At 38.4% G+C, this 24626-nt stretch overlaps 2 protein-coding genes and 1 long non-coding RNA gene across 7 annotated transcripts in view; 1 reads left to right on the top strand and 2 right to left on the bottom strand.

Moving 5' to 3' along the window:
* Positions 1-168: 168 nt before the first annotated feature.
* On the bottom strand, positions 169-7223 carry TOMM20L (translocase of outer mitochondrial membrane 20 like). Its single transcript, XM_059373296.1, has 5 exons — positions 7035-7223; positions 6862-6905; positions 5940-6021; positions 1183-1325; positions 169-222 (listed from the first exon to the last, which is right to left on the bottom strand). Exons 1-5 carry the CDS (start codon positions 7168-7170, stop codon positions 169-171), a joined length of 459 nt encoding a protein of 152 aa, XP_059229279.1. The 5' UTR covers positions 7171-7223.
* Positions 7224-7279: 56 nt separating this feature from the next.
* The window catches only part of LOC131999989 (uncharacterized), a 28980-nt gene continuing 11633 nt past the window's right edge, over positions 7280-24626 (top strand). For both annotated transcript variants that reach the window (XR_009399145.1, XR_009399146.1), the window contains exons 1-2: positions 7280-7423; positions 23604-23657. This is a non-coding gene — a long non-coding RNA (uncharacterized LOC131999989). The remainder of the gene's footprint in view (positions 7424-23603; positions 23658-24626) is intronic.
* The window catches only part of ARID4A (AT-rich interaction domain 4A), a 64601-nt gene continuing 60066 nt past the window's right edge, over positions 20092-24626 (bottom strand). For 3 of the 4 annotated variants that reach the window (XM_059373287.1, XM_059373289.1, XM_059373288.1), the window contains exon 24: positions 20092-21945. In XM_059373287.1, the coding sequence (XP_059229270.1) occupies positions 21842-21945 (104 nt within the window). In that variant the 3' untranslated portion in view covers positions 20092-21841. Of the gene's footprint in view, positions 21946-22730; positions 22787-24626 lie in introns of those variants that run through there. The other variant, XM_059373290.1, reaches the window with a different exon arrangement.

The raw sequence follows: 24626 nt of genomic DNA, 5'->3' as shown, positions 1-24626 counted from the left end.
TTGTGACTTTTAATTTTAAAGCAAAATATGTGTTCAATCATGTATGAGATAGAAATAATTTTTTATTACTAAAAGTAAAATAAATGGAAATATCACTGAACAGTTGTTTATACTATATATATAGTACCATAGTATTCTGACTGGACTGTGGGTACGTTCAAATGTTTTTCAATCACGATCATCCTCCAAGTATTCCTGTTCATTCATGTCTGCCTCAAATTGCTGGTAAATACATAAAATCGTTACTTGCTAATCATTTCAACACACGATCATTTCTTGCCTCCCTTATTGTGTCAGGGTGGGCATTATACATTCATATCCTAGCCATATTTTGCATATGTGTACGGGAAACATCCCATCTGAGACTACCTTGGGAATGTGTAAGAGTTGACTAATATGCTGTAGTGGAGACTGTTTCGTGTTTTGTTCAAAAGCTGAGTCCAACATGAATGATTCTGAGTCCAGCATTATACAGTGTATTCTCAGGCATGACATGTGATCAGTGCAATAAAAAGTGAATCGAAGTTAAAGTAGTGTCTTAGGGCAAAATGAATCCTAAAACAAATCCAAGCATCTGCAGGAAATTCTAGTTGATGAATAAATATACCAAGAAATTGGGTAAAGGTTAAGTAGACTAATACCTACTAGTAAATTGGCTTATGAGGGGATTTCATTTGGTACCAATCTAAAGTTGCACTTAAGAGAACACCAATTTAAATTAGCCTATATGTTTCCATTACCAAAGTGATTTTTATGTTTTGTCATATTTGAAGCCAAAAGTATTATTCTGCTTTGATAAATTAATGGTTTTCTGAATTACATCTTACTTTTAAGCTATTGCATCATTTAACTAACATACCATTTAACTTACAGGCCTCTGTTGCAATTGCAGCCAGTAATCATTAGGTCTTTAAAGGTACAAAGACAAAATACTAACAGTGCTACCTTTAAAGTTGAAATGTTGAAACATGTATAAGACTCAAAATACACAATCCACTGTAGTTAAAGGAACATGAAAAAATAAGCTTGTTTTATCATAAGGCAAGAAAAGCAACCAAAAATTCAGAAATTTTACTCATTTAATGCTCCCATCCATACACAAACTTTGCTATTTTTATGTAATCAAGCCTAATATGGTTTTTTATGTGTCCCTTTAGGAAAGACAATTAAGTATGTGCTCACCTGGCAAATAAGGGGAATTTTGTGCAACAGCATCTCAAATACTTGAGGAGGAAGTGTGTGTTTGAAAACCTTCAGAAGTTCCTGTGGTTGTCCACACACTAAAAGGGCAGTGCTGAGATGTTCAACCCCCAGCTGACACTCTCCTGAAACAGATGGATAAGGTTTAAAGCAAAGTGTTAACGTTCTTTCAAATAAACATTCCACAGATTACCAAGAAAGCACCAAATGTTAAAATGGGGGAGGGGGGAAGTGTCAAACTACAGATTACTTATCATAAAAAGAGTAAAGATTATAAATGGGGAAAATGTTGGGCTGCCTATTAGATTCACTGTGATCAAGCTGCAAGATGAATAATGTTGTGACCCAAATTACTATTAAAAAGTGCACTCTTGATTTAGAAATGTTTGTGTTCTACAATGTGTGTTTGCAAGACCAGGGGTATTGAGTGTTTTTTAATGGTTGTCTTCTGTTACTGATAGGAGATAGGTTACCTTTTTTTTTTTTTTTTAAGATTTTATTTCTATTTATTTATTTATTTATTTGACAAGTAGGCAGAGCAGGGGTGAGGGGGAAGCAGGTTCCCTGATGAGCAGACAGCCGGGTGCAGGGCTCAATCCCAAGACCCTGGGATCACGACCTGAGCCGAAGGCAGAGGATTTAACCCACTGAGCCAACCAGGTGCCCCAGAGATAGGATACCTTTAACTCTACCTGTGTGACTGATGAAATATGAAGGAAACACCTGATGTTCTTGCTAAATGAGACTTTTTAAAAAACAGATTGTATTATCAAAAAGTTTGAAACAGGGTTTGGTGTAACACAAATTAGATAGCTAGGGGAAGACAGACTTATGAACTTTGATTTCTAAGTAGTTTTAAGATGAATTTTAGAATGATTGGCTATAAAAGTGAAAATTTATATAGTATGGAAATTAATCATAGAATTTCTGTCTAAATAATAACATGGAATCACTTAGTCTTACTGCTTCATTCCAGGAAACTGACGCAAAGATCAGTGACATGATTTAAATTTTCAGAAGTAATTAATGCCAATTAATAATTGAACCTAATTTCTGAACCTTGAGACCACAGTATGCTGCCACTCTTCAGGTGTTACATAATTTCCCATTTATTGGTTGAAATACATGGTCATCTGAAGGGAAAAGTGCATGATGGATGGAAAATACTGCTTCCCAAAATTTGTATTAAGTTTAAACTGAAAAACCATCAGAAGGACATTTCTTAGATGAAATACTATGCTAGTGTTTTACTAATAGGTTTATTTTATTAAAAATTTCTTTATTTTAGAGAGATACTGCAAGCCAGGGGGTAGAGGGCAGAGGGAAAGAGAGAATCTCAAGCAGACTCCCTGCTGAGCACAGAGCCTGAGGCAGGGTTCCAGTTCACTATCCTGAGATCATGACCTGAGCTGAAAGCAGGAGTCAGACACAACTGACTGAGTCACCCAGGTGGCCCTCACGTGGCCCTAAAAGGTTTATTTTAAATTAGTAAAATTACAGCTTTATGGAGATGACACATTAGATCAAAATACTATTAAAGAAAGATAAAGATGGTGCCTCCTGTCACGGTGCCTGGGTGGCTCAGTTGGTTAAGCATCTGCCTTTTGCCCAGGTCATGATCTCAGCACCTTGGCACTGAGCCCCGCATCAGGTCCTTGCTCAGTGGGGGGTCTGCTTCATCTTCTGACCCTCCCCACTGCTCATGCCCTACCATTCTCTCTCAAATAAATAAAAAAATATAGTGCCTCCTCTCAAGTTGATAGAGCTAATGTAAAAAAAAAAACAACAATAATCAATTTGATCAAGTAAGTCCACCAACCAATAAATTCAATCAAATCAGCTAATTAGAAATTTCAACCAAAATTATTGGCTTTAAGGTCCTATGGAGACATAATCACAATTGAGATGGCTATAGGACTATACTACTTGACAGCAAAGTAATGAAAATTAGGGGTATGGCAGAGAGGAGTGGAGAAAATTGAAAGGATTACAGAAAACTAGGTGAAAATTTATTGCATTAGAACACTTGTTCTCAAACAGTGTATTGTAATAACCAAGAGAGTTTTAAAAACTACTGACTCCTGGGTTCCACCCCAGAGATTCTGATTTAATTGTTTTGGGGTTTGGTGGGGATTTAAATAAGCAAGCAAGATGAGAACTCCATTAGAAATAAAATACGGATATAAATAACCCTTAAAGAGCTAATAATGTCAATTTAGGGTTTTACAGAAATAATGTTATCACCCTTAAGAGGTAAAAAAATTTTAATTTTCTTTAGAGATTTTTATTTATTTGAGAACACAAGCAGGGCGGAAGGGTAGAGGGAGAGGCGAAGACCCCCCCTCCCGAAGCATGGAGCCAGATTCAGGGCTCAATCCCAGGACCCTGGGATCATGACCTGAGCTGAAGACAGAGGCTTAACCAAATGAGCCACCCAGGTACTCCAGAGGTAATTTTAAAAACCATGTCTGCTTTAATCATCTCAATATTTATAGCATTTTCACCTCTAAGTCTAACTGAACTATTACATGAAAGCTTTTAAACATAAAGAATATATAATGTAATAATTATTTATAATTCCTACTTTTTCTCTCCATATTGATACTATCCCAATTCAAAAAATGTTAAAGCCAAAAGGGTTTATCTATTTTAATTGCCCGTAAGTCCAAGCAGTATCCACATTTAGGAATTAATCCAGAGAAATTAATTCTGTGAGGCCTCCAGTTTTTTTTTTTTTCTTCCAAGATTTTATTGACTGATAGAATGTGCAAGCACAAGCAAGAGGAGAGAGAGAATGTGAAGCAGACTCCATGTTCAGTGAAGAGCTCTACTCCCTGGTGGAGCTCAGGACGCTGACATCATGACCTGAGGGGAAACCAAGAGTCAGACCTCAACCAGTGAGCTACCTAGGCACCCCATGAGGCATCTAGTTTATATAATTGGGGGGGCACTTTTAAGATTTTATTTTTCTTAAGTAATCTCTGTCCCCAGCGTGGGCTCACACTTATAACCCCATGATCAAGAGTCACATGCTCTACTGACTGAACCAGCCAGACTCCTGGGGGGCCCTTTTCAAGGAAAAAGAATATAAAATTATGAATACAAAATTGCTAGGACTCTTCCCAGAACCTTCAAAGAAGCTTGTGCAAATGAAATTCCTTCAAGTTTTGGGGTTTTTTTTAAAAGATTTTATTTATTATTTATTTGACAGACAGAGATCACAAGCAGGCAGAGAGGCAGGAAGAGAGAGAGGGGGAAGCAGGCTCCCCGCTGAGCAGAGAGCCTGATGCAGGGCTTGATCCCAGGACCTTGGGATCATGACCTGAGCCCAAGACAGAGGCTTAACCCACTGAGCCACCCAGGCACCCCAAAGGTCCTTCAAGTTTATACTTTACTACCTTGTATAAAATCATTCCTGTTTATATCATTATTAAGTCATTTCTAACTAATCTTGTCATTTTTAAGATATTTTAGCCCATTTATAAAACTACCCAGAAGAAAAGATGAGTATTAAATAAAATACTAAAACTTCAAATTATAACGATTAATGTGCAATGACTACTCGTTTCTCAAAACCTTTATCATGGCATTAAGCCACTGATTCAAAGTAAAAATCTTGGGTATTGCTATGAATTGTCCAGGATCTTGACTTTGTTTTTCATAAATTCTGGAGGATGCTGCCTCTTAAATGCAGGGTGAAAAAATCTTTTTTTAAAAAAGATAAAAGAGCAAGAACAGCTACAGGCACTGCGATGAGAGGAAATCTGCAACACTTGAAAAAAGATACATAAATGGGTATCATGCTTACTTAACTAGCAACATGATTCATCCCTTACAAAAGAAGTCCGAAAACAAATTATTTTCCTTTCCAGGTTTAGCACCAGAACAAAGACATGATTATTACATACAGCATTTATAAGATATTTGTATTATGTATTATTTATATTTATAAGTTTATTATTTATATTATTTATTATTATGTTATTTACACCATCATTTTACCTAATGATATTGTGAAGCCTTCTCAAAACTATGTGGAATTAGGTGGGGATAAATTATAATTCAAAATACAGTTTATGGCCATTAAGTCCAAGGTAGCTCCAAGGTAGCTCCTTCATTACTACATCAGACACAGTACAAGAATGGTTATTTATAATGATTTCATCATCAAAAATAAGTAATTATTGTGTTAAGAATACTCTAAGAATGCAGGAAAATTTTTATAAAACAGTTCAATTTTTTTAAAGTTTTAATTCATAAAACATTTAGTCACTTGGAAAAGTCATTTACTTAGGAATTTTACCTGAAAATAAATGAAGTGTTACTGCATTAGGCTTTGCTTCTTCATGTGCCCATTCCCAAGAAACCTGGATGCTATGTATATAATATGGTGAGATGAAAAGTATGATCAAGTGAAAAATTCTCTTTAAAGCAAGTTGGTTAACACATCTAGGTTTGTTTGTTTGTTTTTTCCTTTGAGAGAGAGAGAGTCGGGGGTGAGTAGGGGCAGAGGGAGAGAGAGAATTTTAAGCAGGCTCCACACTCAGCTCGGAGCCAGACATGGGGCTCAATGTCACAACACTGAGATCATACCTGAGCCGAAATCAAGAGTCAGGAGGCTTAACTGACTGAGCCTCCCAGGTACTCCCAAGTTTTTTGACATACTAATACCAATCAAATATTTTTTCAACATATATTATCATAAGTAACTGCTTACAAAAAAGTATTTACATTCTCACCTCTGGATAACCAAAGTTGTCCCATTCGTATCTCTTGCAGAAAAAGTTCTTGCAATTTTTCATTCTTTGCCGGATCCCACAACTAAATGAGTAACAAAATATTTAACAATGAATAATGCATGTAAGGTATAAGATTGCTGATCAAAATTATTTAATTTTTATTTAAAAAGCACATCTTGAACCTAATCTCCAAATCCAAGGTATGATAAACACAGTTGTTCTTTCTAATATTTAAAAGAACTTCTTAACATGGAATTATAATTTCAGGCAATTAAAAAAAAATCCACGGCATATTGAAATTAAGTTGAGATGCTCGTAATAGCTCTCATCTGTATTTTACCCAAGTTCCTAAGTACACACGGCAGAAATCCCTGTGTAATTAACTACAACACACCTAGTTTTGTAGTTTGCAAAATTGTTTTCTTGCCTAGGGTATTAACAGTGTTTGCTGATTTGGCAGAGAGCATGGTGAGGGGTTGGCAGGGCAGTTGGTGGTGTTCAGAAGCATGCTGTAGTTTGCTTCAACCTAGTTCAGCAAGGTGACCAGAGTCACAGGATGGTGTCATCATTGGTACCATGCCCAGGGCTGGTCTTTAAAGGTAGGTAGGGTGGACAATCCTTGACCCAAAATTTCAACTCCCTGGCCCATCACTTCAGGTTCGGTCTGTTACAGTTGGAGGGTTTTTGTGTTTTGTATTTGCTGTCCCCAAGAATTCTCTTTTTAAAATGGGATGAGCCTTTTCCTAACTCCAACTGGTTCTTCCTTTCCTTCCTTTTGCAAGCGCACGATAAAAACCACACGCAGGCCGAAGGTAGCGGGGCGCGGGTGCGCAGAGAGGCGGTGGGAAATGCCTGCTCGGAGACCCCGAGACCCAGCGGGGGGTCACTCACTACAACGCCCCGTCTCGGCTAAGCACCTCACCTGGGCGCCCGGTCCCTCAGCCTTCCGCTGCTGGGCTCTTCTTTCTGCAAACACAACGTGGCACCCGCGGCTCGGGACCCATCCCGACGCCCGCGCGCGCCCCGCAGAGCCCTCCGCCCGAGGGCCCGCCCTCCGCCCACCCGGCCCGCCGCTGCCGCCGCGGTCTCACTCACTGTCTCGCAGGCGGCGCCTGATCGCGGGGTCGCCACGCCGCTTCCGGTCGAAGTAAACACAGTAGCCCAGGAAGGCGACGGCGCCGCAGGCCGCCAAAGCCGCCAGGAGGCCGAGGACGGTGCGGACGCTGGGCATCCGGCCGCGGACGTCTAGGGGCCGAGCGTTGGGCGCGGGCCGGCGAGCGCGGGGCGCCGGCCGGCCGGCAGGGGGCGTCGGCGCGGCGCCCATGCGGGCCTCGGGGCTTCCCGTGCGCCCGGCCGCAGGCGTGCGGAGCCGCGCGTCGACGCCCTATCCCGCGGCCCGCCGAGCTGGGAGGAAACGGACGGTCCGAGAGGGCGTGTGGACGAGGTCTCACGGCCACCGAATCGCAGAGCTCTGTTCGAACCAGGTCGGTCGCACTCCAAATTCTGAACCTTTACCCAAACGCGCTCCTCTCCCTGTGCCCACGACGCCCATCCGGACAAATCCCAGGGTCAGGAACCTGGTTAGCGGCACTAGGTCCTTTGTGAGCCCGTTCCCTCTCCTGCCAACCGAAGTTGACTCATCACTTCACTTGGGTCTTCTCCTAGCTCGCAGCTCTGCCCACAGAGCACCTGAACACTGCTAGCCCGTGCCCCCCACCTGGTCTGCTGTGTCGCCTGAGTAGAACCCATTCACCCGAAGTACCCAACCACCGTAGCTCAAGAGCGGGAGGAAAGAATTTGGAAGCGATAAATATTAGCCTCGGGGCGGGGGGAATGAGTATTTGTTGGCTTGGGGCTGACAGCCAAAGGTCCCAGAGTACAACCAATTCTGAGAGACCCATGATGCTTACTAGGCTGGCTGCGTTTCTTTCTAATATTTGCTTTATTCAGACATAGCAGGAAGAATGGAGGTATGACTGACCTCAAATACAGAGTTTTGATTTTTTTTTTTTTTAAGATTTTATTTATTTAATTGGGGCGCCTGCGTGGCTCAGTGGGTTAAAGCCTCTGCTTTCGTCACAGGTCATGATCCCAGGGTCCTGGAATTGGGCCCCGCATTGGGCTCTCTGCTCAGCAGGGAGCCTGCTTCCCTTCTCTCTCTCTGCCTACTCCTGATCTCTGTCTAATAAATAGATTTTATTTATTTAATTGGCAGGGCGAGAGAGGAAACACAAGCAGGGGAGTGGGAGAGGAAGCAGCAGGCTTCCCATGCGGGGCTGGATCCCAGGACCCCAGCATCATGACCCCAGCGGAAGGCAGATGCTTAATGACTGAGCCACGGAGGCGCCCTGAGTTTTGATTTTTCTGCTGAGCCATAGAGAAGCTAGGTAAGGACCTAAAGAACTAAATAATTTCTTTTATTAGGCTACTCAACTGGTCTTTACAATTTACTGATATCATTCGTGTGTGCTAACAAGGTGCTCAGTGCTTGATTTCTGTTGGGGCCTAGAGCAGCCCCAGGCCCTCACAATTTAGGAGTTAACAGGTATAAGTTCCATATCATTGTTTTCTTGAGTACTATATGTTCCTTCCTCAGTCTTCTATTTGGGAACTTGGTCTAGTGTCAAAACCCAGTTGTAATCATGAGCAGAAGAGAGAACAGCTTCAGCACATCCAGTGTCACTGTGATCTGGGAGTGGTTTTTGGTTCAGAATCTTGGTAATGGGCTTAGCCCTAAGCTCCAAATGATCTTTTTCTAGGCTGGTTGCTCTTATCTTCTGATAAAACCACTCTACCAGGCCCCCTTCCCATCCTCAACTTCTCTAAACTCATAGTTAATCGCTGAGGTACATGGAAAGGGTTGGGGCCAGGGCAACTGTGGGAACTAGCTGGGTGTTCAAGTACAGAGTAAATAGCAACCTATAAAGGTAGGAGAATTATTACAGCAGTTAGAAATAAACAGATTACTACAGTTGAAATTGTCACAGAGACCATGTGGGGAAATAATTGAAAAAATTTCAAGCAAATTTCTATGGTTAAGATAGATTTTTTTAAAATATAGGCACCATTCTTGCTAATTGGGGGATCAGAATTCCTATAATGCTTTGGTCATTTTCCACACTGAGATTGCATTAATGATTGTTCCAGAATCATGGTCCTATGCTGGATGTTAGCTCTCTCTTCCAGACAGCTTTATTGAGGTATAATTGATATACAATAAGTTGCATATATAAAATGCACCTGTTGATACATTTTGACATGTATACCTCTATAAAACCATCGCCAAAATCAAGATAGTAACAATATTCACCATCCCAAAAGTTTCTTCGGGTCATATGGTATGAGTATGTTTAATTTTTCCAAAATGATTATACATTTTGCATTCCCACCAACAGTATATGAGACTTCCAATTATGTCATATAGTCACCCATGCACATTTGGTTGGTGGCCTTAATTTTAGCATTCTAGTAGGCCTGTAATAGATTTTCATTGTAGTTTTACTTTGCATTTCCCTAATGTCTAATGACATCCAACACCTTTTTTAAAAATACTTTTTTAGAGGGACGCCTGGGTGGCTCAGTCAGTTAAGCCACTGCTTTTGGCTTAACTGAAGGTCATAATCCCAGGGTCCTGGGATCGAGTCCTGCATTGGGTTCCTTGCTTGGCAGGGAGCCTGCTTCTCTCTCCGCCTCTGCCTGCCACTCTGCCTGCTGTGCTCTCTCTCTCTCTAACAAATACATAAATAAAATCTTAAAAATATATATATACATATAATATATATATGTATATATATATTTTTTAGAGAGGTTTTAGATTTGCAGCAAAATGGAGTGGAAAGTACAAAGGGTTCCCATGTATTCCCTGATCCAACACCAGCACACCCTACTCTAGCATCAACATCCCACACCAAAGTACCACGTTTGTTGTAATTGATGAATCTACATTCACACATCATTGTCATGCAAAGTTTATAGTTTACAGGAGGGCATAGCTTAATGTTGAACTGCCTAATGTTTTGACAAATGTATAATATCCATCATTATAGTAACATGCAGAATAGTTACACTGCCTTAAAAATCCTGTGTTCTACCTATCCATTCTCTGCCCCTTCCCTCCCCAACCAGTGGCAACCACTGATCTTTTTACTGTCTCTGTAGTTTACCAATTCCAGAATGTTATATATTTGGAATCATACAATATACAGCCTTTGACAGATTGATTTCTGTCACTTAGTAATATGCATTTAAAATTCCTTCGTGTCTTTTCGTGGCTTCATAGCTGATTTCCAAAAGTGGCCCCACAGAGCTTCCTAGTGATGCCGGCACGTTTCTTGGACTTCCCAGCTTCCAGAAATGTGAGAAATAAATGTTTGTTTATAAGCCACCGAATCTATGGTGTTTTTGTAAGAGCAGCCTGAATGTCTCAAACAGTTCTTTATCAGATACGTCTTCTATAAATATTTCCTAGTATGTGGCTTGTCTCCTCAGTCTCTTGATGTACACTGTTTACATCTGTTTATTGGCCATTCATATATCTTCTTTGATGAAGTCTATGTTCGAATCTGTAGTCTATTTCTTTTCATTTCAATTTTTAAATTGTTGAGTTTGAGAGTTCTTTATATGCTCTGGATACAAGTACTTTCTCTGATAAATGTTTTGCAAATATTTTCTCCCCAGGCTGTTTCTTATCTTTATTCTTTTAATAATATCTTTTAAAGAGCCAAAGTTTTTCATTTTGGTGAGGTATAATTTATCAACTTGTTCCTTTATGGGTTGTGCTTTTGATACTGTATCTAAGTTGCAGGGTCACCTGCGTGGCTCAGTCAGTTAAGTGTCTGCTTTCAGTTCAGGTCATTATCGCCCTCGACACACAAGGACGACAAGAAGCCCCAGTTCGGATGCACGTTCTCTCTTTATTTCCGCAAGTCTACACACTTATATACGCCTACATGACCAGTCAGTGAGCAGGGTACAGGAGGGAGCGAATCAGGCTGTGCACCTAAAGGAACAACTTCGCTAGCAACCAATGCTGTTTACTTCCTCTTTGGGCGTTCTGCTTAGTCTCACGAGGCAATCCTAACCTGGCAACTAGCCAGGCGCCATCTTTTAATGGCGGAGGCCACCCTGGCCAGGGGCCTGCCTCCCACAGGTCATGATTCCAGGGTCCTGGGACTGAGCCCCACGTTGGGCCCCCTGCCTTTGCAAGGAGTCTGCTTTGCCCTCACCCTTTGCCTCCCCTTGCTTGTGCTTGCTCTCTGTCTCTCAAATAAGTAAAATCTTAAAAAAAAAACTTTGCCTAACCCAATTAGGCATAATATGACAAACATCTCCTATTTTTTTAAATTAAGATTTTATTTATTTGACAGAGAGACAGCCAGAGAGAGAACACAAGCAGGGGGAGTGGTAGAGGGAGAATCAGGCTCCCTAGTGAGCAGGGAACCTGAATCAGGGCTCCATCTCAGGACCCTGGCATCATGACCCAAGCCGAAGGCAGATAGATGCTCAACGACTGAGCTACCCTGGCACCCCCTCCTATCTTCTTTTAAAAGTTTATGGTTTTAGGTTTTGTGATCATTTTTAATTTTTGTATATGGTGTAAGGTATGGTTCCAAGTTCTTTTTTGTTGTTTTGCTAATGGTTGTCCAATTGTTCCAGCATCATTTCTTTATGTCTATCCTTTTTTCCATTATAATTGTCTTTGTGCCTTTATCAAAAACCAACTATCCACATATGTGTGGGCTTATTTCTGGACTCTGTTCTGTTTTATTGATCTATTTGTACAAAATGCTGTTTTTATTGCTGTTAACCTCATAATAATTCTTGAAACTAATAATTCTTGAAACTCCAATTTTTTTCTTATTCAGAACAAATTTGTTTGTTTGGACTATTCTGGGTCCTTTGTCTTTCCTATGAATTTTATAATTAATTTCTCAATTTCCACCAAAAAAAATCCTGTTGGGATTTTATGATTGCATGAAATTTGAGGAGCAAAGAAAATCTTAACAATATTTTTATGATGCATGAACAAGATGTATCTCTTTATTTGCTTAGACTGACTGTATTTGGTCTTGGCAATATTTTGTAAGTTTTCAGTGTTGGAGGTCTTTCCCATCCTTTGCCATATTTATCCCAACATATTTCATATTTTTGATGCAATTGTAAATGGCACTTTAAAAATATCTCATTATGTATTGTTAGTACATAGAAATAGAGATGATTTTTGTATGATCTTGAATCCTGCATTCTTTTTTTTTTTTTAAAGATTTTATTTATTTATTTGACAGAGAGAGATCACAAGTAGGCAGAGAGGCAGGCAGAGAGAGAGAGGAGGAAGCAGGCTCCCTGCTGAGCAGAGAGCCCAATGTGGGACTCGATCCCAGGACCCTGAGATCATGACCTGAGCCGAAGGCAGCGGCTTAACCCACTGAGCCACCCAGGCGCCCCTCCTGCATTCTTTTTTTAAGATTTTATTTTTAAGTAATCTCTATACCCGATATGGAACTTGAACTTACAACCCTGAGATCTAGAGTTGCCTCTCAACAGACTGAGCCTGCTAGGTGAGGTGTCCTTGAATCCTGCGTTCTTGGTAAACTCTCCAGTTGAGATATCCATGATCTTTTGCTTTTTATTTTCTTTTGCCTGAATGTCCGGCTAGAACCTTCAATACAATGTTGAATAGAAGCAGTAAGAGTAGATATCCCTGTCCATTTTTTTTTTTTTTTTTTTTTTTTTTTTTTTATTTTCTTTTTTTTTTTTTTTTTTTTTTTTTTTTTTTTTTTTTTTTTTTTTTTTTTTTTTTTTTTCTTATTCACCTTACTCGATATCCCTGTCTTATTCTTACTCTTAGGGAATTCAGTCTTTCCTCATTAAGTATGGTGCTAACTGGAGGTTCTTCCTGCATCAGTGGAGGAAATTTCCTTCTGTTGCTGAGTTTTTTTCAAGAATGCATGTTGAATTTTGTCCGATGCCTTTTCTTTTTCAGTGTGTTAATATGGTGAATTACATTAATTTTTGAGTATTCAACCAACCCTGCTTTCCTGGGATAAACCCCACTTGACCCATGTGTGTTTTCCTTTAATATGTTGTTGGATTTCAGTTGCTAAAATTTTGAGACTTTTTGCATAGATGTTCATGAATGATACTGGTTTGGTGTCAGAGCCCTACTGGCTTCATTGCGTGGGTAGAAAGATTACCATCTCAATTTTAGGAGGAGTTTAAGTAGAATTAGTATTACTTCTTCCTTAAACATTTAGTAGTAGTATGTCTTTCCTTAGAAGTGAAGGTAGCTGGACCTGGAGTTTTCTTTGGGGGAAGGTTTATAACTTCCAATTCCATTTCTTTAATAGATACAGGGGTATTCGAGTTATATTTTTCTTTAGTGAGCTTTGTTTCTGTGTCTTTTAGTGCATTTTCCCATTTCATCTAAGTTGTTGAATTCAATGGAACAAAGATGTTGGTGATATTCCCTTTTTATTCCTTTAATAGCATATAATCTGTAGTAATATTACTTCTCTCATTCCTGATACTGGTAATTTGTGTCTTTTCTGTTAATCAGTCTTGCTAGAGGCTTGTCAATTTTATTGGATCTTCTGAAAGAACTAGATGGTTCTTTATTTTTGAAGACCCTTACTGTCAGATTGAATCCATTGTGCTGAAATCCTGCTCCACTAGGGCAGTACATATACTGAAAACACTCTATTGGTATTTGTTGAATGAACCAATTAATGAGAAAAAAAGAACCATTGAATTTTGCATATAAAGTCATTTTAATATTACCACTTTTTTAGATACCAGCCATTTCCTTATCTCTTATTTATGTCAGTACTTTAGTACTGATAATAGTGGCTAGATTAAATGCTTGAGGATATGACCCAAGTGAAGGCTAATAAAGGGAGGTGAGGCATTGAAGGCATTGAAGAGGGAAGGGAATCTTGAGACAATAAGGAAAATAAATAGAGGCTGAAGACAGAGTCCGTCAAAGGAAGTGTAATAAAACCATAAGTCAGCAATCTTGGGATACTAAACCAGCAACTTGGGAGAAAAAGTATAAATTCTGACAATAAGAAATGAAGGTCAGATAAAATGTAATCCAAGAGTGATTACCTAAAGTCATTACAGTAAAAATTCAACTTAATAGCATCAGTGTTTCAAAAGGGTATTTGAAAAATACTCAGATGTTAGAGGAAAAGGGTACATAGATCGACTTAGGTAAATTATGAAAAAGTGTTTCTGTTTATATTCCCCACTTAAAAAATAATACATTGGGCTTATTATATCTACATTAGCAGGGAGATCTTAAGATTTCTGGTTAAAAGAACCACAAAAAGGTCATGACATACCTCAGTGGGAAAAAGCAGAAATCTCTCACTGCTTTCACCAGGCTTAAAAAAAACACTGACCACACTAAACTTGAGTTCTAGTCTCTGTACTAGCTGACCACAGTGACCTCAGGTTTGCACATTCCCTATGCTTTTTTTGTTTTAGATATCTTGTTTTTTTTTTAATGTTCAAACTACACACATTTAAAATGCACACTTTTATTAATTTATATTTAGTACAAACATGCACACAAAGACATACAAAACCATCACCACAGCCAAATTAACACAACCAGGGGTGCTTGGGCGGCTCGGTTGAGCGACTGCCTTCGGCTCTGGTTATGATCCTGGAGTCCTGGGATCGAGTCCGGCATCAGGCTCCCTGCTTGGCTGGAAGTCTGCTTCTCCAGCTGACCTCTCTCCTCTCGTGCTCTCTCTTTCTCATTCTCTCTCAAATAAATAAAATCTCAAAAAAAAAAAAAAAAATTAACACATCCCAAACTGCCAGAAGTTTAGTTGGGTTCCTTTGAAATCTCTCACTCCTACCCCATCCCCTCATAGTTCTCACCAAATTTCCAGGAAACTACTCATTTGCTTTCTGTCACTATACATTGTGACATATTTCCTAGAACTTTATATAAATGGAATCATAAAGCGTGTGTACTTTTTCTTGCTTCTTTCTCTCATTCTAATTATTTTGAAATTCATCTGTTTTGTTGCCTGTATGATCAGTTTGTTCTTCTCATTGCTGGGCTGTATTCTATTCAATGGCTATGAAACAGCTTATCCATTCACCAGTTGATGGACATTCGGTTGTTTGAAGTTCTTGCTGCTGCTGTGTGTGGAACATGCTTTCATTTCTCTTGCCTAAGAATCAATGGGTGGAATGAGTGGGTCAAGTAAGTTTAACTTTTAAGAAATTGCCAAATTTTTCCCAAAGTAGTTATACCATTTTGTATTCTCACCAGTACAGTGTGAGAGTTTTAGTTCCTCCACATTCTCTCCAACACTTTCCTCGAGGACAATTTGACAATATCTATTGAGATTAAAAATACACATATACTTTGATCCAGTAATTCCACTTCTAGGAACTTAATCCTACAGGTATTCTCACACATGTGTGAAAGGACATATGCATAAGGCTATTACTTGCAGCATTATTTGCGATAAAAATTATAATTAACCAAAAGCCCATCATTATGGGGCTAGATAAACTGTAGTACATTCATGTAATAAAATACTATGTAGCTTCAAAAATAATCAGGAAGCATAGATGTTTTTGGAAGGATAACTCTAACCCTAACTTTGGTTTTTTCTGGGAAGGGGAAAGTAAGGCACAGACGTGGGAGATTGTCATGTACTCTTGTGTCCTTGCTCTTTTGAACCATATGGATGTATTAGCCACTCAAAAAACAGAGTTGAAACTTTTTAAATGTCTCTGAAATTAAAACAGTCATTAAAAGCAGAATTTTAGAATCTAAACCTTTCAACTTATAGGTAAGAAAACTTAGAAAGGACGGGTGCTTTGTCATGTTTAAATAGTTAGCTCTTATAAAATTAGTGCTTGTAAGTCTTATTAAGGAGAATCCCAGACCCGTGAGTTCTCCTTGTAGTCATTTAAAATGATGTCTTTGTTAAAAAAGCAACCGTTATTCTCAGGGAGCAGAAGCTTCTTAAGACAGCACTAATGTAATGAAACAAATACTGGACTTAAAATGGGCTGGCATCCTAATTCTAATTCTGCTACTTATTATTCCCTTGACCATTAGGAACTGGTTTCCTCATGTGTCAAAAGAGCTGGGGTGCCTCGGTGGCTCATTCGGGTAAGCGACTACCTTCAGCTTAGGTCATGATCCCAGGTTCCTAGGATCAAGCCCTGCATCAGGTTCCTTGCTCACCAAGAAGCCTGCTTCTCCTCCTCCCTCTGCCTGCTGTTCCCTTGCTTGTGTGCACGCACCCTCTCTGTCAAATAAATAAACGGAATCTTAAACAAACAAAACAAAAATAGCAATGCTTTTCTCATAGAGTGAGATAATATGCATGGACCGTGACTCACTGATAACAGTACTCCGTTCTATCGGTTATCTTCACCTTACTGTGCAATAGTTCATTAGCCATTTTTCCTTAATTGTAAAATATGTCAAATATAGTAAAAGACTAATATGATAAATACTCGGGTTATCAAATCTTAGTATTTTGTCGTATTTACTTCACTTTTGCAGGAGGGAATAAATGCCCCTGTATACCCTCCCCTATTCCTTTCCCTGTTCTCCAGAGAAAGCCATTCCTGAATCTGGGTATTCATCATTCACACTCAGGTTTTTTATTTATGCCTACATAAACAAAACCAATGTATTGTTTTGCATCCTTCAATTTTGTGGAGATGTATATATTGTTTAGCAACTTGCTTTTCTCATTCGTTTTTGAGATTTATTCGTGTTGATTTAGCTCTAGTCTATCTATTTTAACCTCTCTCTAGTACTGCAGTTAATTAGTTAGCCTTAATTTATTCATCCATTGTTCATGGGCATCTAAGATTTCTGGCCAATGCAAACCATGCTGTAAAGAACAGTCTAGGGCAGAACTCCCTGAGCATATATAGATTTTCTCTAGGATTTATGGAACTATTGGGTCAAAGGGGGTATTCCCCTTCATCTTTACTAGGTGATGTCAAATCCAAATAGACTTATTAATTTATGTGCATGCAGTACAAGGGAGTTCCCATTTCTTTGCATACTTTCTAATGCATTAAGGAAATGCAAATTAAAAGCACAATGAAATACCACCATACACCTATTAGAATGGTTTAAAAAAAAGCCCAACTTAACATACCTAGTGCTGACAAGGACATAGTGCAGCTTCATTCTTGTGTATCACTGCTAGGAACGCAAAATCGTATGGTATACAATCCAGCAACCTTCCTCCTAGGTGTTAACCTAGGTGTATGGTTATAGTGGCTTTACCCATAATTATTAAATGCCTTAGAACGTTTTTAATTTCAAGGGAGTTAGATTTAGTTTAGATTTTTGAGAGCAGGTTTGGATAGGGATCCAAGAGAATTTAAGAGAGCAGTTACCACTTGGTGGGGAAAGTGCCCCATCAAAGGAAAACCACCAGTGAAGTCTGAGTGCATTCACAACTGTTTTGTCAAAGCTGAGTTATTATAGGGCCAGTCCTGGACTGCATCAAGGAAATGGTTAATTCTAAAAATCACTATGGACTGCCCAGGCACATTCATCCTTAGAAACCAGGAGAAACTTCAGCAGTTTCTTATCCTCCATAAAAGGTTTGGGGACCGGGAAAAGCTTGTCTGGAGGATAATAAATATGTCTTGGAATATAGTGGGAAAGAAACAAGTTGTAGGATTTGCAGGTAAAGTACAGGATGCCTAGTTAAATTTCAACTTCATAATTGATTAATAATTCATAAAGCATAATTTTTATGCAGGACATACTTATAATAGAAAGTTATCTGTCTGAAATTCAAATTTAGCTGCATGTCCTGCATTTTTATTTGCTAAATCTGGCAACTTAAAGTGGCAAGTCTTGAATCAGACTGTCTTGTTTAATATAACTTAGCTTTGAGAAGAAATCCAGTTACTTGTGCAGAATAATCATTTATTATATTTACATGGAAGTTTTAAATTTTTCACAACACAACTTTTCAAAATGAATTTTAGTGATACAGATTACAAAATGGAAGATAGCTTCATAATTAAGTTAACTGTAAACTCTAAAATTATAAATACTAGTTTTTAAAAAGATATGAGTCTAATATGAATATATGAAAAGGTTTTTTGTGCTTAAGAAGAAAAACATTTGGTTTTGTAATAAAACGTAAATAACTAAAAAAAAAATTGCTACTGAGCATATATTAGAAATTCTCCATTAGCTCAGACTCCTTCTTAAGAGCCCCTCAATCTTCACTAATGATGAATGCCATCACATACAGTAGTTTTCCTGCAACAGGATAAAAAAATCTGTGTATAACCACATAGAGTAATGGAAGAGGGAGGAAGAAATGAGAAGGGAAAAAACTCAGTTTACAAATACTCTGGGTTGGGGATTAGACAGTTTAACAGGTCTACTTTGCACTTCTCAAATGGTATTTTACCATTATCACCTTGTGAAAAGAACCACAAAGACAATTTATAAATGTCTGACTTGTACATAAGAATCACTGGTAAAAGCAAGAAACAATAGCAATTCAAAAGTAAATTTTCTCAACTTAAACATAGTTTTTGACCATCTTACTGTGTATTATTAGGTGCTAGATCAGGCACTTTGTGGGATACAAGTATGATTAAGTACATAAGGAACTAACTTCTAGTAGGGTGGAAAGACACATGCCTAAGTAAACATAATACAAGGTAAGTTGTCATGTAAGATGATAGATTGAAAATGCTATGAGAGCATAAAGGAAGGAGGTGGTGGTGGTAAGTCAGCAAAAGCTTCATAGAAAGTCACTCCAGAAATGGCTCTGGTCAAGAAGGGATAGAGTGATGGGGGAAACAAGAGGAACAAGAGGCAGAGGTGGGCAGGTGCAGTGTTTGGGTTTAAAGAAGCAAAACTGCTTTGAATGCATGATTTGGAAAGAATTATTTCCAAAATGAATGGCTCTGCATGACCTGGCTCCTGTGTCTCCTACCTCAAGTCAGTTCCTGCCTTGACTCATTCCCTTCCAGCCCCATGCGCCTGGAGTGCTTTCCTCTCCGCATCTCTCCTTCCATTTGCGTCGCCAACTCATTATCCTCATGGGGCTCAGTTTTACTGTTGCTTTTTCTGCAAAGCGTTCCTTGACCACCCTTGTCTTCCAAGCTGGGCTCCTATATGTATTTCATGGCACCTGTGTATAACCTACCTCATTAGATTATACATTGCTTAAAGACAGGGACCCTTTCCTGTCTTGTTCACTGTTGTAACTTCTGGGCCTTAGCATAGGGCCTGGCACTTAGCAGATAACCAATAAATTGTTGATGAATGACTTCTGGTAATAGTTTTTTAATGTGTGGTTGAATATATAGCTTTCAGTGCTTTCACAGTGTTAACAGTTATGTCAAATTATAGGGTTTAGAAGAAAGGTAGATTTTAGGACTTAATAAGATACATAAATTAATAGTTTAACCCGTATGGATTTCCATAATTTAAAGCAATTTCATGGAAGACATTGTATGTATATGCTAAGTACAAACATGTTTCTTAGTGAAGGACGGGAAAACTAGAAACACAACAAACAATAAAAGCACACAATGGAATAATGAAACAGTCTCCATAATCTTTAAGAATTTAACCTTATAGATAGCACCTTCTACTTCAGATGTTAAAGAATGTCTTTACACTTTTACTTTTTTAATCACATGCAAGCACTATCCAAAATTTAGCTAAACTCAAAATGTGTCTAATATCTGAATTTAATACTTAGTATGCACTTATTTCATAATCCTCTCCAGCTCCAAAATAAAAGGATTCTAACAGTGTCCACATACCCATTGAATGAATATATAATTTTGTTCTCTGGAGCAAGGCCCCAATACTTCATTACCAGATTTATACTGATTAAAAGGGATAGTATTCAAGTAGATAACTAGTTCTCTCATTCACTGAATTGCTTCTGAAGGAAATCATTAAAATCTCTAACGTATGAATCTGAGGTTGCCTCCTAGTTCCAAGTGGATTTGAATGACATGACATTTTTCACTTTTATAATTAAGTGCTAGAAATATTTTATTATAAAGACTGATGAATATATCGAATATGCTCTGTTTTGCAAAGTCTGATTTTCCAACTGTTCAATTACTGGCACTTGGGAAAAAAAACAATCACTTAAATGAAAACTAAAAATATAAAGCCTATGTTTAAAACATGGCCTTTATTAATACTGCCCACTGAGCTCCATTTTTATTTTACATTGAAATACTTCTGCTTTGCAAAGAAAAGACAAAAAAGTGCATTTTACAAGAGTACTTTTTTCTTTTTAATTCTCTGCGAAAATGGAAGGAATCTGAATCACAAGTTCACAATGTGGTAAAATGAAATTAAGAAACAATGATTTCGGTAATGCTATGCCATCACTAGTGTTTGGCTCTGACTTTGTTCTTGTAAATCAGATCCTGATATACAGTCTAGAGCATCTAGGTTATTACTCTACAGCATATTAAACACAGAAAAGGAGGTTTAAAAAAAACCCCTTTCAATGTACAAACATGAATTTAAAAACTGATTTTAAAAAATCACCTTTTTACATAATGTATATGGCAAAAATGCTTTAAATACATGATTTTGGAATTATTTACAAAATGTATCAGTCTGTGGAACAATTCACAGACAAAGCATACATAGTTGCTTTACTTAGTTGTTGTATCTCAACTTTGGGAGATAGAAATTTATTCGGCAGTATAGCAAACATAAAAACTATGACAAAGTATCTTAAGGGCAACCAAAAATTTGATCCTCAAAACAGTTTAAACACTAGGACTGCCAAAGTTTCTAAACGAGGACATACTTTAATGATCCAGATGCCCATTTATAGTTCTATACTGTTTGAAGGAATGAGACAGACTCCCTTCAATACAGGCAAAGCTACTGGATGCAACCTCCTGTAAAAGGGACAGCTGAGAGCTATTGTCATCCAAAGAGTGAATTAACCTAGAATTTTCTTTTTTTCAATTTTATTAATATTTTAAAAAATACATAAAAATACAACATCCAATGTCTGAATAAATATATTTAACAAGTTGCAAGATAATACCTTATTTTACACAAAATTTTCAGCTTTAGAAATCTTGTTAAATAACTTCATTGTTGTTATATATTTCATTTTTGTCTTTTTGTAACAAAATAAAAACTCTGAAATTACATAGAAAAAAGACAAAATATTTTTGTCAAGGGATAAGATAGTCCACTGAAAACTTATTCACAATTCCACTGTAAACATTAATAAACATTAAAATATTTGCATAATTGTGTGCTCAAAAATCCTATAAAAAGTGGAAGACTTATTACAACTGTAGTTTTCAGTCAACTACACTTCCTTTCACAATTTATTTTGTCCCATTTACACCTTTAAACCTGGGCACACTGCTGAACATATACTTTGGCAGTTCTAAATAGCAAGTGCTTCCACAAAAATAAAAAAACAAGTAAAAAAAAAACAACATAAACCCCCTACTCACCAAGTGTTCAAATACATCTCAGTGAAAGTGCAGCAGTCACTACTCAGCTGGATAATATTTTGATGTTTATCATGTGCACTTGCTCGTCTATGATTTCTATAACATTTGAAAGCTTTATTATACAAATTGAATTTGCTAAGTGCCCTTTTTCTATCTTCACGAAAAATGAAAAAAGTTAAAGAGGAAAAATTATGACAAATATGGCAGGCTGCCTAACCTTCAATTATTAATCAGCTTATTTTTTGCAACAGAAAAAAAGAGAAAAGAGGGAATAGATACAATCCAGCTTGGAAAGGTATACAGGATATACTTAGCAATGTCAAACCAGTTGAGTGCTTTCTGTGGTTGTATTTCAGGATTTTGGGATTTATGTCCATGGCAGCAAACTGCTGGGAAGGCAGAGAAAACGTTCATCACCTGCATTCTACAGCCAGTACATTTTGTGGGGGAGATGAGGATGAGGGGCTCATTCCAGTGTCTGACGAAGCCGATGACATGGAGGCTCCTGCATGAGACACTGTGGAATCAAAATAACTACATCAGACCTCTTAGACTATCACATAAAGATACCCAGCCACTGCAAGTCAGAAGTAAATTTCTTAGCATTCATTTCAATTACAGTCCTCTTAAATGGTGCCAACATTTGGAATAACAAACTGTCAGCAAAAACTGTTTGGGACAAGTGAGTGGAATCACTCTCTGGTCAAATAACTCAGTCCAAAAAAGGCATCTTAAAATGTAAAGATAAAAGAGATAATAAACTCTTTTTTTTTTTTTTTTTTTAAAGATTTTATTTATTTGACAGAGAGATCACAAGCAGGCAGAGAGGCAGGCAGAGAGAGAGGAGGAAGCAGGCTCCCCGCCGAGCAGAGAGCCCGATGTGGGCCTCGATCCCAGGACCCTGAGATCATGACCCGAGCCGAAGGCAGCGGCCCAACCCACCGAGCCACCCAGGCGCCCGAGATAATAAACTCTTAAACCCTAACTTGAAAGACAGCTGGAAGGAACTCACCTTGCCTCAAAACCGAAACAAGGTCAACCAGGGTTAAATTCTCACTGTAGCAAGTTCGTCCTTTGTCTCTGGGCTCTCGGACCATAAGAGAATTCACTCATCCCAGAGAATCTCCTCTAAGCAGCTAACCACTGGCTTCCTACCCTCACCCTGCCCCAGCAGACCTAATGCACACAGCATCCCTTAAGCAACAGCACTTATCCAGGTCAGGTTTCAGAATCCTGATGGTGTTAGGCTCAGGATGGAAGTGTGAGTGTGTGATTGGAAAAATGTCCTCACAGGGCACTTGCCTGGCTCAGTCAGGAGGAGGGTGTGTGACTCTTGATATCGGGGTTGTGAGTTCAAGCTCCATAATAAGTGTAGAGATTATGTAAAAAAAAAAAAATAAAACCTTAAAAAAACCAAGAACTAACAACAGGAAAAAAATCCTCATATGACTTTAACAGAACTCTCCAGGACATAACACAAATTAAGGATCACTACTCTATGCATCTGGTAATTAGCCTTTTTTGGGGTGTTTTTTTTTTCTTTGCAAAGCTCCCATCTCCTGCCAAACTTTGCATACTTGTTCCTATTTAAATTTTTAATTTTTAAGTATGTCTCTCTCAGTGTGTACATGTACTATCAATGTGACATGTAACTCATTACCATGAATTCTAATATTCCAGAAATCACTCAGGATCTCACTTCAATAACTCACTTTGCACTACAAAAAATTAAAAAAAAAAATAAAACAAAACGGGAAGATTGTAATAAAAGAATCTTTCTAGTTGTCTGAAACTCTTATCAACTTTAGGAAACTTAAAGCATTTCAGGGTGCTCTGAAGAAATTTCAACTTGCTCATTTGCTCTTCTTCTTAAAAGTTTTAAAAGTTCTGTAAAGACATATTCTTGCTGGGCGCTTGGGTGGCTCAGTGGGTTAAGCCGCTACCTTCGGCTCAGGTCTTGATCTCAGGGTCCTTGGATCGAGTTCTGCACCAGGCTCTCTGCTCAGCAGGGAGCCTGCTTCCTCCTCTCCCTCTCTGCCTGCCTCTCTGCCTACTTGTGATCTCTCTCTGTCCAAAAAAAAAAAAAAAAAAAAAAGACTGCTTCTTGCTATTTACAGTTGTTAAAGAAAAGGACAAACATGGAAAGCCTAATCTTTCATTTGCTCTTATTTCTAGGAATTAACACTCCTGGACTTGGACTAGAGTGATTCAAGATCACATATGATACAGGTAATTTTATTAGAAATTAGCTCCCAAACTCTCTGCCACAGGCAGACAACTCTTAATTTAAGCAACCCTATCACATAATTTACTTTTTTTTTTTTTTTTTAAGAGACAGAACCTGGATCCTCACCTCCTATTCATCCTCTTCTTGGAATAGTTGGCTCTCTAGGCAGTGGTCACCCTATCGCTTTCATCACCTATCTTTTCATCACTTTTTTTTTTTTTCAAGATTTTATTTATTTATTTGACAGAGAGAAATCACAAGTAGATGGAAAGGCAGGCAGAAGAGAGAGAGGGAAGCAGGCTCCCTGCTGAGCAGAGAGCCCGATGCAGGACTCGATCTCAGGACTCTGAGATCATGACCTGAGCCGAAGGCAGCGGCTTAACCCACTGAGCCACCCAGGCGCCCTTTTCATCACTTTTCTTTACTGTTTTCCTAAGTGGGATTCCTTGTTTCCTGGATTCTATGTTGTCTTCTTAGCTTTCTAGTTTCTAGTTTGGCTTCTAAATTCTAGTGCACTGAGAAACCTGATGCTGTTCTAAGACCCATTTTTTAGGTATACCTTTATATGGTAAACCAAGGGGTTCTGAAATTTCACAGTGCTTTGGGTGTGATTTTTCTCCCCCCATTCTTTATAGATGTTACAGTTGAGTCCTTTCATCTTTTAATTCATATCCTTTGTTTCTGGAAGTTCTTCTTATAATACTTCTCTGATGACAGCTTCCTCCTGTGTTTGTTCAGTACTCTTTTTCTGGAAAGCCTGTGATTCAGAAGTTGGATCTCTTGACCAGATCCTATACTTCTCTTAGTTCTTTTCTCCTATTGTCTTTTTGACCATGTATTGCGATTTTTTTAGCTTTGTTATCCATCTCTTCTATTACATTTTTTTAAATGCCTGCTGTCTTATTTTTAGAGATCCTTCTTGGTCTCTGAATTGTATTAATAGTATAATATTTGGGGGGCGCCTGGGAGGC

This window comes from Mustela nigripes, chromosome 13, assembly GCF_022355385.1.
Source record: "Mustela nigripes isolate SB6536 chromosome 13, MUSNIG.SB6536, whole genome shotgun sequence".
NCBI lineage: Eukaryota > Metazoa > Chordata > Mammalia > Carnivora > Mustelidae > Mustela > Mustela nigripes.
This window is presented reverse-complemented; position numbering and strand designations above follow the sequence as displayed.